The following is a 13,706-nucleotide window of genomic DNA, read 5'->3' as shown; positions in this document are numbered from 1 at the left end:
GTTATCATGCGATGCGAAGTGGAGCGTGATAATTTTGCAAGAGCGATAAAGAAGCATTATGCGCAAATTACTTACAAAATTTTTCTACAACTGCCCAAACCTGTTAAATTACTTATATCTGGCTGAGTTAATAATAATTCGTCTTCACTGATATCCATCATGGCTGCAGAGTGCAGAACCGGTACAATTACCGACTTTTTAGGTTAAGATCTGACCTACTTTTGGCGAGCTGCTTATCATCAGCTGATAATCAAGCGTAAAGAAACTCTTTTGCGCATGCGCGAATGATTAGCGAGCGTAAAGAAAATCTTCTGCGCATGCACAGATGGTTAGCGAGTGAAAAAGTAGATTCTCCTCAGAAATAAGCTGTTTTATGAGGAGAATTGAGTATGTAAATTCTTTTTTCTTGTGCAGTTGTAGAAATAGTTATTTGTGCAACTAGTGCGCAAAGTGACAGTTTGCTGCACCGAAAGAAACGTTTACGCCCGAGCCGTAGGCGAGGGCGGAATGGTTTCTTGAGTGCAGCAGAGGAACTTTGCGCACGTATTTCACATTAAATTTTCCCTACAGTTACCATTGAATATGAAAAGTGGGTAATTATGGGTAAAATGATGGCTGAAATCCATCAAATGTTTGTGTGTGTGATGCTGATATTAATAACAACCTTAATTCATTTAAAAAGTAATAAGACAATTGAAGTTGAAAATTCTCAGCCAAAGTTCTCATTTTTATTCATTCAAGAATCAGAAAAAATACAGATAGAACAAAAAATTCGCATTCAAAATACACGCCAACAGCTCATTGGGATGGCTGAACCGACAAGCGCGCGACCTAGCGGGAAGAATCGTATCTATATAACTTCGTTTCATTCAGCTAAAAACAGTATTCAGATATTTAGACTTATGGTTAACTAAAATTACCGAAAAATACTATAAGTAAACAAAAAAATATTTATAAAATAACATGGACAACAGAAAAAATTTTATTGTAGTATATTCGAATGTTATTTTATTAATTTTATTGACATGGATTTCGAACGGTAATTATTTAACCTGAAAATTCGAATTTCGTAATGTGTGTTTGCTACATTCTCATTGCTTGGAGTTGAAATAACTATTACTGTCAATAGAAAAGAAACATTATTTATTATCAAATGATGAGAAGTTATTATTTAATTATGATTTTGATAAACATTATTATTGTTTTGGATTTCTAGATTGGGATTTTATCATAAATAATATTTGTAGCCATATAGCCATTGATGATTCTTATCTAACCACAGACATTGTTACCAACTTAATTTTTATTTTCCTGCTCTAGTGCTCCATATAACCTACTAACTATTTTGCGTTGTCATGCTGCAAATCTGGAGTACGCAAAGTAATACTTTGCGCACTAGAGCGGAAAAGTGATTCTTTGCGCACTAGAGCGGAAAAGTGATTCTTTGCAGCCTGCAATCAGTGCAGAAATGGTCACTTTTCAAGGTATCTGTAGGAAAAAACATTTTTTGTTGTCTATAAACCAATAATTGCATTATTGAAAAATTAAATTACTACATACTCCATTGTTTTTTTGTTTTTTTTAAATACAGTACCTAATTAAGTTACTCATAATGATATATTTTTTCAGCAACAACAGGAACTAAACGTAATGTTTGGTTTTGTGCGTTGACATTGAGTTCTCCGACAGTTGGTGAATTTTGTTCGTTTTCGGCACCTGGAAGTAAGAGAAAGGCATGTGAGCCGTTAGTGACAAAGTTCGCCTTCAATTATCTGGTACAGGAAGAATTTGTAATACGTGATCAAATCAAAAGCCATGTAAGTAGAATAAAATATATTTTGCTCAAATTGATCAATAGAATAAAATCATCACAGTTATCTACTGATTATCTACTGATACTTAGTTAAGAATTCTGAGAGGTGCAAACACAGATATAGTGATATAGAAACAGAATGATAATTTGTATTACTTGTTTAAAGTATTACTTATTTTATAAATTCTTATACTCGTATTCATTCCAGTAGATGAATATTTTTTGATGGATCCTCTATATTTTTATTATGTAATTTTTGTTAGTTTCGGAAGAATATTGAATATATAATATTACAAAGGAATGAATGGGAATAAACATGGTATGGAATTCGAAATACATTTTTGACGCATCATCAATAATTGTGAACTAATGGACTGATTAACTTGAAATTTTGCATAAAAATCTTGAGTTAACCGAGGATGTTAAGGTCCTGTTTCCATTCTTATCAATCAATTAATTCCTATTTTAATAGTTGTAACAAATTTAGCGGGTTAAACCACTACCACCGTAAACAAAGTCATAGTGCAGCATTCTGGTGACGTCAGCACAGGTAGGGCTCCTATAAAATTTTGTTGATTCCAGCTGATCTATATCAGCTAGTGTTTTCATTAGTGTAGGAGCCCTACCTGTGCTGACGTTACCATCAACTACCTGTCATGCACTATGGCTTTGTTTACAGAGGTAGTGGTTAAACCAGCTATTATTATATAAAAATTGAATAGGCTATTTGAATTGGGATTCACCTGCACCCTTGATTGCTGCTTATGATTTTGCCAGTGACAGATGGAAGCAGTTGCTATAGGTCTTCCAGTGTTGCAACGTTGCATTGCTCCTCACCCTGCCGCCGTGGACTCAAATTTTATTCAATTCTATTGTAGATTAAAAAAAATGAAAGATTGCACACTGCTTCCTGACCTTGAATCGACCGTGCTACTTGAAAACATCTTTTCAGACAAACTATTATTTCAGAGGCTCCCAAACGCCGCAGTCCGGCTCAGAGAAAAGGAAATGTATTCTGTACTGAATAATCTCAAAACACGATTCAGTGTGAATAAAAGCATTGTGAATTGATATTTTCGAGTCCATTAATAATCTACAGCTGCTATCAGTCATCACTTTTATACGCACACAAGTACAGACTTAATGTTGCCTATCCTTTGGATGATATGAGCAGAATTATTGAATGGGATGCTTCTATCAATTATATGTCTCCGTCACAATATACACTCATTTAAAAGAACATTTATTAAGATGATAGCCTACTTCTGAATTTTAGACTCCTGATCACTATAAATCACTTAATAGAATCTAGTCCGGGCGCAAATGTCATTCCGTGGTCATTTTTGGGTATCAGCTGTGGAAGATGTCTCAATTTCTTCGTTAGTTCCAGCATAATGAGAAATTGAAATTATGCTAGACCTAGCGAAGAAACTAATACATCTTCCATGACTGTTACCCGAAAATGACCACCGAGTGTCTTTTTCATGTCATTTGCGCCCGGACTAATCCCTGGTCTTTCGTTTCAACTGTTTTTAGAACGCAAACCTGTTCTGTTCAAAAAAACCAGAATGTGATATATATTCCATTATATTCATTACATTTTCTTGACATAAATGTATCTTTTATTTTTGTTTTAGAATATTGATTTGACACCAACGGAAGCAAGAATACTGAAAAAACTCCAGTTCACTCCACATATAACAAGCCGTTATTATAAAAAGGGTTCAAAAATTGACTTCAAACTTCAGGAAAATAAGAAAACTTCCTCTAGTGCTGTGTCATATACGGTAATATACCCATTTTGTAACTCTCTTCAGATAGCAATTGAAGAATATATGGTGTGGATTGATAAGGAAATATATATTCATCCTAGTAGATGATTGAAATTCCGTGATGGCTATGTATCTACCGGTATATCTTATGTAATATTAAATTTTCATTCTAATTTAAAATAATAAATTGTATTTAATTCATAAAAAAATATATTTCTCAATGATTAAGTGATAAGTTTTCGTGATCGAGATTCAATATTTGGTTGATTGATTTTATTTGTACATTGTTTAAAAATGATCTGGCAACATTGCAGAGTTAGAAAAGAATAGCGCTATCTGCGTTGTCGAATGATAGACAAGTAAAGCTACACCAATATTAATCAAATACTGCCATTGTAACTATATTTAGTGTATAATTTACCTTTCCCAACTCTTTAAAAATGAGTATTTATTTTATGGTATTCAATAACACAATATGACATAATAGAAATAACTAGTGACCCCCTGGGTTGGAGAACTCGCTCAAGAACTGTTGTATTGTAATCTTTGAAACCCGCAACTTTTAATTATACAGAGTTGATGAAAATCTTGGAAACAGCAGAATATTTCTCTAACAAGAATAATTTGACAGGTTTCATTGGGGATCCTATTTGAAATGAAAAATTACTCTGTCGCTTCAACATCTTTGTCTCTCATATGAATCCAAAATTATTATAAAGTTTTTGTAGAACATACAAACAGACGGACAATGACTTTGGCTTTCAGTAAGTCATAATTGAGAACTCGCTAACGCTTGTTCAAAAACATTTGCCAAAGAAGTTTGAATATCTGATAACATATAATTTATTAGTATCTTTAGCGATTCTTCCTGATACGACTGTGAGAAAATTATATCTATGTGATGCATTCTCCTATTATTGTTTCAGAAAGTGCATGAGTTTCTCAAATAACTGCTATAATTCAATATTTTGTTTTTAGCCTGCCAAATCGAAACCAAAAGCGATACTTGATGATTGGTGTAAGAAGAATGGATTGACAGTGAATTATGAATGCGGAGTACTAAGTAAGTAATTTAACTAGAATGTAAATAATGATCCAACGCTAGACTTACGTATCCTGTGATAAAATTGTTATTGTAATTCTCTTTTGAAAGATTATCTTTCTGTAGCGGTTTAATTATGTAAGCCAGGTAAAGAACTATGATAACAAAAGAGAACAGAAATACTAGAACGTTATTTAATTGGTATCTTTCGGTTTACATGGTTGAAAATAAATATTAATTTTTCTCTATTCCAAAAAAGGAAAATATAAATATGAATACAAACACAATATTAAAGTTGAATTTAATGGGGAAAAACAACTCGCTGCTGCTCAATCTTTGTGGTTATGAAAATTAAGAACAATGATCTTATCCAGTAGTCACCTACCTTTTGAATATGGCTTCCCCCTTTGGCATCCACTGGTTTAATCGCGACTTTACAGTTAGTATTTTAAAAGAACAAAAATTAACTGAACCAATGAATAGGCTCAGAACCCGTCTCCCTTAATTATACAATTATTTTTAAACTGCCCGATCTGTGACAGAATAACTGTATTATAAAACGAAACGAAAGTCTAGCCTTTTCCACTGGATCAGCCGGACATTACTCACAGTAAAGTAACGAGCTCAGATCGATCATTTTTATAATCCCATCTATTCGCTTCCGTCAACGAGAGTTGGATCATATCTAAATATTTCAAAGGACTGCCTTCTAAGTAAAATGGAAGATATAGTAATTTATCCTTTTCATCCCACGAATTTGCATTTGAAACTCTTCCAAAATGAACAAAAAAAAATCTATAACATCCTCCGATTTCTTCATCCACATATCCGTGGAGCTAAGAAAGGTCGCTTTTTATCAGCCATATTCAATGTTTCAAATGAACCAACTGTATCCGATTTTATAATAACGTCTGTCTGAACCGCACTATCTTTTTTTCAATAAAAGTTTTATTAAGAATATTTGAATCCTCGTCTCCAGATATAGATTGTTTACTTTTACTAACTTCTGAGGAATCCAGAGTGAATTTTCTTCTCAAAGTCTGCTCTAAAAAGGCAAGATTGGGATGCTGTAACGCTAATTCGTTCGATAACCTGACCCCTTCTATTATATGATTCACAGCTTTCTCTTGACTAAGTAAATGCTGTTCAGGTTGAAAAACGACAATTTCAAGATCCTAATATGAGATCTCAAAAAATCTAAATCCGCATTTGGGGGAACAATCTATATTGCTGAGCTATGGACAACGCTTCTTTAAGATTCAATTCTTTTGTACGAATATTCCTAAGATCTACCACTGCACTCATTCCATAATATAAATATAAATGATAAGATAAAATACAACAACAAATGAAAACCACAAAAATTGAATCTTCACTGAGGTAACCGGAAAAGTCCAAATTTTAAAAGCTGGATTAAAAACCCTTGAGCCTCCACCAATTATGTAATCAGGATGGTGGGAATGAGAGAGAGAGAAAAAAAGTGCAATGACAGGTTTTGAAAAAACAAACAAATTTATTATTTAGAATTATGGGTCTGAAAAATAGAAAAAATACAATTAACTATTATCTTACTTTACCTTAAAAAATTGTCCCTTGGCCTGAATCCTCAGGGTCCGGTTAAACCACTCCCGACTTTAAATAAAAAAATATATAAAAAAATACCTTCTTATGCCAGCTGATGAATCAAAACACTAGCCTTCCCTTCAAGATTCAGATCCTGAAAACGCAATTATGTAGGTTTAAACTGCCCGAACTGTGACAGCCTATAATAATTGAATTCTCAAGACAGAATCCTTCAGGTAACCAATGCCTTAACTCAGCAACTAACTTCACAAACGGTTCAAAGAATACGGGCCTCCGAAGAAAAATTCAAAATCTATTTATGTGAAAAACACATGCAGCCTTGATTCACTGACCAAAAGTCAACTCACTCTTGTTTGTATTGCATGGAGCTAAAACCCATAATATTGCCTTCACGCAACCTGATAAAACACAAGTTTCATCTTTGTACATTGGAGATCTTCTCGCTTTATCAATTTCATTTAATAATCAAATCCGCGACCAGATTTCCAATTCACAAAATAATATTTCAAAAATTGAATAGGTTTTGATGTCATGTATGACATATGCAACCAAGTTCATGGAAGACTCCTGGAAATGTATTTCACTTTCCGACTATCTACTAACATTTTTTATATGTTTTGTTAATTCCATGAGCGTTCAAAGGGAACTATTGTGAAATTTAAATCGTTTTTCCAGGTAGATCATTGTGGAGCATTCTATATAATTAGTGAATTTGAATGAAGCTTATTAATTTATTTTGGAAACTTGAATTTTTTCAATATTTATAAATAAACCACTGGGAAATTACAAAAAAATGATACAAAAATAGTTTAATCACGAATAGAGCAGCGAAAAAATGAACAACAAAGAATACAGAAAAACCTAACCTCAAAATTTTTTCACTGGAAGGCAAGCCATTTGCTGAAGACACAAAACTCTGTTTAGACATGTAGTAACATTAATGGCCGGCCTAAGGTTTGTTATCGGTTTGATTGATAAACCACCAATAAACTTTATAATTTTTCCAAATACAAAAATGAGATGTGGTTCAGAAATTTGTGAATGCTTTACTGATTTTTTTACTTTTCTAGCTTCTGAATATTCTTTAAATGTAATGTTTTCTTCGCACTCCTCTACAGACATGGCTGGATATCATATCCAAGTAAAAGTACCACCGTATGAATATATCGGAACCGGAAATGGCTCAAGCGGTGTAGCTAATCAAAGGGCTTGTCAAGACTTCATCAACCATTTGCCAAAAGAATGTAAACCTCAGGTAAATACCAACTTTATATTCTCATTACAGAGATAGACTCTAAAATTATCTTGGAAACACTAATAGGATAATTATGGGATATTTCCTGGTCTGTGACCTTATTATATACACCCTTCATTGAGAGTGCAAACATTCTAGTTTGTAGATATTTAGTAGTTTGTAGACACTTTATGATACTCAGCATCACTTGATACTAAGTAGAATGATGTACGTATATTTGTTAACGTACATCTATTAGAAACACATTCTATTATTTGACAGCTATTAACTATTAATGAGGAAGTTTAACTAATAATTATTTTTAATCAATAGGTATGAAATCTTTTTCGAAGTTTCCACTTTCTTTTGAAGTTGAATCAAAATTACTTAATTTTAATCGATTTCCTTGTATTGTTGAGATTATTCCATTCTATTCAGGTGTAATGCGAATCTTGCGAATAAATAATGTCGAATTCGATATATTATGATTGGCTTTTGAACTTTGTTTATTGAACTCTATATGTTCTCATAATTGACATTTACAGAAAATAATTCTTATTTTCGTTGTTCTTCCAAGGTTTCGGGCAATCAGAAAGCTTCAGTAGTACTGCGTGATTGGTGCACCATGCAAGGATTGAAAATGTTCTGCAATAAGACAACTACAGGTGAATTGCTTTGAAAATTGATATTCACCCCTATTGACTTCAACTTGATCGGTCATTATTTACAATAATTTTAGTTCTTTTTATTATTGCATATGATTTCACATGAGCTTTTAGCTTGTGATTGGGTAATGAAAAGTGCATGGGTGATTGATGAGATGATCAAACGTGAATGACTACCGGCGGGATTTGAACCCACGACCAGGTAGCGCCAGCAGACTGAAGGGTGGAACAAGGTCTATAAATTTATTTATTATTTTACAAAGACTTTCTAGAAGTATTTTAAGCCTAAGTGATGATGAGATTATTGATAATACAATGAAGGTATATTATTATATAATTATAATAAATACTAGTATTGATAATATTGTATGTACTAGTATACAAGAATTTTCGACCTTGGGGTGGAACGCCTTGGTCGTCTCAGCTAGTTCAAGATAATAAACTTAACTGTTTAATCAGTCCTAGAACAACTATTAAAATCTACTCTGTAATTGAGTTTCTCACAATCATACAATTTTTTCTTTTATATCGTTCATTAATAATTTGTTAATAGAATGCTCCATTATTTGTTCTTTTACCACTCCAATGTCACTTATTAAAGTTAGTTTATACCAGGACTTTCACTAGATTGAACTAAACTTTTCTGATTCTGTGATTGTTGTATTTCATCATCAATAATATTTTGAAATAATTTTATATGTTTAGTACCGAGAAAAACAAAATGCGTGGTAAGGGTACAGTCGTTTGATTTTGTTGGCACCGGAATAGAACGGATGAGAAAAGATGCTGAGGACACAGCTGCTCAAGTTTTCTTGGATCATTTGATGGCAGAAGGGATGCGACAGGTAAGACAGTTTAATTTGATGGAATTCCATTAATTTATTACATTGAGTACAATCGAACACTTGCGGAAAAGGACCAACATGCTCAAGCTCAAAACTTTTCTTATTCCAATTTAAACAACAAATTCATGAATTTTTAAATATCAAAAACTAGATACTTCACAACTATTACTTTAATTTTATTATTTTATGAGATCAAATTTTTCAGCTTTTAAAACTATTCATTATTGTCAGGATTGAACTCACAATTGATAGCATTTATCTATATAAATAAAAATCGAGCCTCACATTTTGACATTGATGACAAAATGTTGAGAGTTACCGCCAAGTGTATTTCAAGTTTATTTTCGGTTATTAGCCAAATCAACATTGTTTTTCTTAATATTGTTTGATATTCCGTTTATTGATATTCGTATTCTGATATTTTTAACGGCCTCAGCTTAGCAGCCGATTTCATTTACTTTTCTAAACGACTTGTTTTAATTAGTATTCACTTCATTACTGTGGAAAAACATTTTTGTGAAATTGTTTTCAATAATAATATTGAAAAATAATTTTGTTACTTATACTATGATTTTTTTAGTTATTAGGGCAGAATCATGAAGATCCTGTAAATATTATCTTCTTGGTCATATTATAATATGTTACTAATAATTCAGCCATTAGTTACGCCTAGTACGAGGGTCGTCAGTTTTCAACCTCCGATTTACCATATATAAGAGAGGAATGCATATAACTAATAATGTGATTACTAGAACTTACATACACTTATGGTCACTCTCCAACATAATTGCCGTTGAGGTATTTGTCATGTCAGTGGACCAGCCTTCCAAAATCCTGTTTATTAACTGTTGCCGCAAAATGAGTTGAAGTATGCCGTTGTTTTGGAGCTCCTCTATAGTTTCGAATGGCTACTCTTCAAGTTATGTCTTGAGCTTAGTATATAAGTTTCTAGTGGCCAAGTCATGTTTTTATGACAGGTGATAACAATATTCCATTTGAATTGCCGAAGAAGCCGTTTGATTGCAACAGCACTTTGAGTTGTCATTGCTTACAAAGTTAAATAAGTAAATTCAACTAGCATATCTAAATTTCCGACTTGATTCATGCACATCATCACTCATAAAACATTCGGCTCATTTTCGGTAGATGTTTGCTGAACTATTGCATTTTGCTTGCAAGTAACACAACGCAACTAGCTCTTGGGAGACTTAATTGAGGCGGCCATGTTCACGGGTCAATAACTCGACAATAATTGACGATCTTGACGCACTGTTCATAGAGCATTTTGTGAGGAGGACAGGCTTTTCAGGTCTGCGAAAATCGCCCCCTACCCCTTGTTATGTCTTATGATAGTTATCGGTTGAAAAAATGACCCTCGTATATATGTTAGAGTATGTCGAAGCCGAATGTTGGGTGCCGCATTAGCTTACATCATATCAAAACTTGTTTAATTCCAACTCTAACATTCCACTGATTTTTCATATCTGAAATCATTGATAATTATTGAAATATCTGAAGTGATAGATTGGTGCCCGAACTCAGATTATTTGCTCCTTAATTGCGCCAGAAGAGTTGGAATTGAACAATTTGTGGTTTGATGTGAGTAGAAGCAGCACCGGACATCGATTTACTAAAACAACTGGAAAAAATATTACGTGCCCAAAAAAACTAAAATTTAATTGAGTAACTATTGAAATATAACCAATAAGATACACCAGTTCTTGTTCAAGAGAGCTGTCGTCGCCATCGTTTGATCAAAAACTTTTCTAACTGTCCTCGTTTATTTAATATATGCTTCTAATAAATATGTTTATATGCTTCTAATATTTTACTGTTCAATTTTCCTAGCAGGAATCCCACGAAGCAGTTGATGATGGCTGTGATAGTGACGTGGACATTCTTGAAGAAAAGGTAAATAGATTTATATTTTTATAATTATCAGGCATTTTTTGAACAAGTCAAATACTAGACGATAATTTACAATTAAAAGGAAAAAATAGATAAAAATTTAGATAAAAGGAATTGAATGCTTAGTTTACCTGTATGATGTAATAATGTTTAGTAAAAACATGCAAAAAGACTAGAAAATGTACTAAAAATATTTGAAAGGGCAAATATAAAGGTGAATTTAGAGAAATGCGACTTTGCAAAGCAATATTTGGGACACCTAGTAACTTCAGATGGAGTGAAACCAGACCCTGCAAAAGTTGAAGCTGTGAAGAATTATCCACACATAAATTATTTTTTGTCATGAAATGGTGTTACCTGCCAATCAACCTATATAATAAAATAGTAATACTAATAATAACTATTGGGTGCGAAATATTCAAACTTGAATCTATTTGATCTTACGGTTAAAGTAAATTTAGTAGTTGATATTGATTTAAATTGAGTTCTTAATATAAATTATCGTGTATAATACTGGTGAATTCACCGGTCCTGATATTAGTAGGTAGTGAGTTTTTCAACAAATTTGAGGACATTGACAACTAATTTATAGCTTAGTCAAACAAGAGCAAAACAAGTTATTTGTGCATAAAATAGTCTCTTGGAGAATGTAGTCTAATAGGCTATAACCACTACCGTTCCTCCGTAAACTGTTTACGGAGGTAGTGCTATAACACGGTATTCATTTACGAATCATATTCTGATTAACATATTTTTAATATTGATTACTGTGAGTACATGAAAAGCGAAAAATGTAGCTATACTTGTGAAATAAGTTCTTCACAAAGGTTTACAATTTTTTCTAATTTTATTACCATATTCCTGCCTTTGTCTTCTCCCAATCATATATTATTGTTTAATATTTCGATTTGTGGCTCTGTTGATAAATAAATTGTATTAAATAATTAATCAGACTTCAAATTATATATATTCAAATAGGTATTATATATTTTTTAAAATAGAGGTGATAAAAGTATAGGAAGATTCACTTCTAGCTGTCAGCATTCTACATGAATGACATGAATGTTTCCAATTCAACAAATGATGACAGTTTGAAACAAATTATTTTATATATTAACAATTATCAAGGTTCAGTGTTTTCTTTCCAATGGCCAATCGATAGTTACCGCCAAACATACTAAAGCAAAAATCCTTGAGCCTGATCTTAGAACTCGCTAAATTCGTTCAATTAGTATAACTTCTATCACCTAGTTACATATTAAAAAAATTTTTTTTCAGGTTCAATTGAATGAGGGAGCCAACACCTTGCCAAAAATAGATTTATCAAGCATCACTCACTTGTTCAAAAAAGTAAGTAGCAATATTATCTATTTATTCAATAGTATTCCAACCAAAATGTTGAAGAGAAAAATCATGTAGTGACTGACTCATTTTCCAAGAATTTATTAATGTCAAAGTTGATATGGCGGAAGGTGTGGCTCGTTCATCAATTGGGCTAGTCAGTCGGGTCGAGCGAGGGGTTTGTTACCACTGTCTGAAAAAATGGCTTTTGGTGGCCCTGAAAAGGGACCAAGTTTGTTGCTGGTGGCCCTGAAAAGGGACCAAGATTGTTGCTGGTGGCCCTAAAAGGGACCAAGGCAGGCTAGATGTTTAGTAGTCGTCGACTGGCGCGATACCACGCCGCGCGAGGGTCCCGGGCAGGTCCGTCTGGTGCGAGAGCAGGCCGGCAGGGGCTCAAGTCAATGGTTCGCAGTCTCCACTCTGGTTTACCCGGGCTACGGAGAGGGCTGACCGGGTGATCTACTAGCCAGAGGTCGTGCCGAATCTCCGCCGGGAGGACCTCCTCGACCACTTCCTCGTTTAGAAGGGGCCTTCGGTCAAACCCCGGGCAGGCAGGGTCGTAGGCTTCCGCTGCACACACTCCGATGTCGGTTCGGCACCCAACCCGCGCATCCAGAACCGCGCGCCAGTTGTTAGGCTGGGGCGCTAAGTCTTGGGGCGCAGCTGGCGCGGCGGTGTACAGCCTCAGCCTCTCCTCCACCTGGCGAAGCCGACGTAGGGCCCTCCTCTTCTGGATTCGGCGGCCGGCTCGGTTCCTCCTAGGCATCGGCTGGGTAGTAGACAAGGAAGACACCTCAGGTTGCGGTTAGTCTCGCCGTGGTTCCCTCATTGGCCTGCTCGCTGCTCTGCTCCTGGTCTCGGTAGTGGTCTCGGCTGGTAGTGGTCTCTGGTAGTGGTCTCGGCTGGTGGTCTCTTCTGGCTCTTCAGTGGAAGGCTGCTAGTGAGCAAGTGCTATCGAGGGTAGCTGAGTAGCCCCCTTTTATTCACAGTCCCCGAGTTCACCTGCGCTGCTATTGGCCGGCGGTGCTCGGCCAATAGAAACGCAGGAACGGGTGGCGGCGACTGAGGCGCACCCTGGTGGCGGGTGGGTCAACCACTCATTTGGTTGATGCGTGGCGTGGGGAGCAGAGCAGAGCGGCAGGCTGAAAGGTAGCGAACGCGAGGGAGGTATCAATTCCCCCCCCCCCCGTTTGAGGTAGCCACGGCGAGAATTTATTGATTGCAAAAAACAAGATACAATGTTTACAAAATATACAAAAGTGCCATTGGGCGATAATTTTACAGAAGTGAGACCAGAAGGGTCTCCCCCAACAGGTGGGTTGTGGTCAATAATTACAGAAATAAGACCAGAAGGGTCTCCCCCAACAGGTGGGTTGTTATTCCAAGAGATGTTGCTGGTCGGTGGTTGGAGCCGGGCGTAGTTGAGTCTCGTACACCTTGATGGTCTCGTTGTCACGGGTGATCCAGTAGACAGCTCCTTGGTTGTGGGCGACCGTATATGG

The 13,706-nt window shown here is 35.1% G+C and overlaps 1 protein-coding gene across 7 annotated transcripts in view; it reads left to right on the top strand.

Moving 5' to 3' along the window:
- The window catches only part of LOC111046153, a 95,830-nt gene that overhangs the window by 75,347 nt on the left and 6,777 nt on the right, over positions 1-13,706 (top strand). For 6 of the 7 annotated variants that reach the window (XM_039428905.1, XM_039428907.1, XM_039428906.1 and 3 more), the window contains 8 exons: positions 1,630-1,817; positions 3,451-3,600; positions 4,564-4,648; positions 7,330-7,466; positions 8,023-8,110; positions 8,816-8,955; positions 10,804-10,866; positions 12,142-12,213. In XM_039428905.1, coding sequence (XP_039284839.1) covers positions 1,630-1,817; positions 3,451-3,600; positions 4,564-4,648; positions 7,330-7,466; positions 8,023-8,110; positions 8,816-8,955; positions 10,804-10,866; positions 12,142-12,213 — 923 coding nt within the window. The remainder of the gene's footprint in view (positions 1-1,629; positions 1,818-3,450; positions 3,601-4,563; positions 4,649-7,329; positions 7,467-8,022; positions 8,111-8,815; positions 8,956-10,803; positions 10,867-12,141; positions 12,214-13,706) is intronic. The other variant, XM_039428904.1, reaches the window with a different exon arrangement.

The sequence above is a fragment of the Nilaparvata lugens genome, chromosome 5 (assembly GCF_014356525.2).
Source record: "Nilaparvata lugens isolate BPH chromosome 5, ASM1435652v1, whole genome shotgun sequence".
NCBI classification, from domain to species: Eukaryota; Metazoa; Arthropoda; class Insecta; order Hemiptera; family Delphacidae; genus Nilaparvata; species Nilaparvata lugens.
This window is presented reverse-complemented; position numbering and strand designations above follow the sequence as displayed.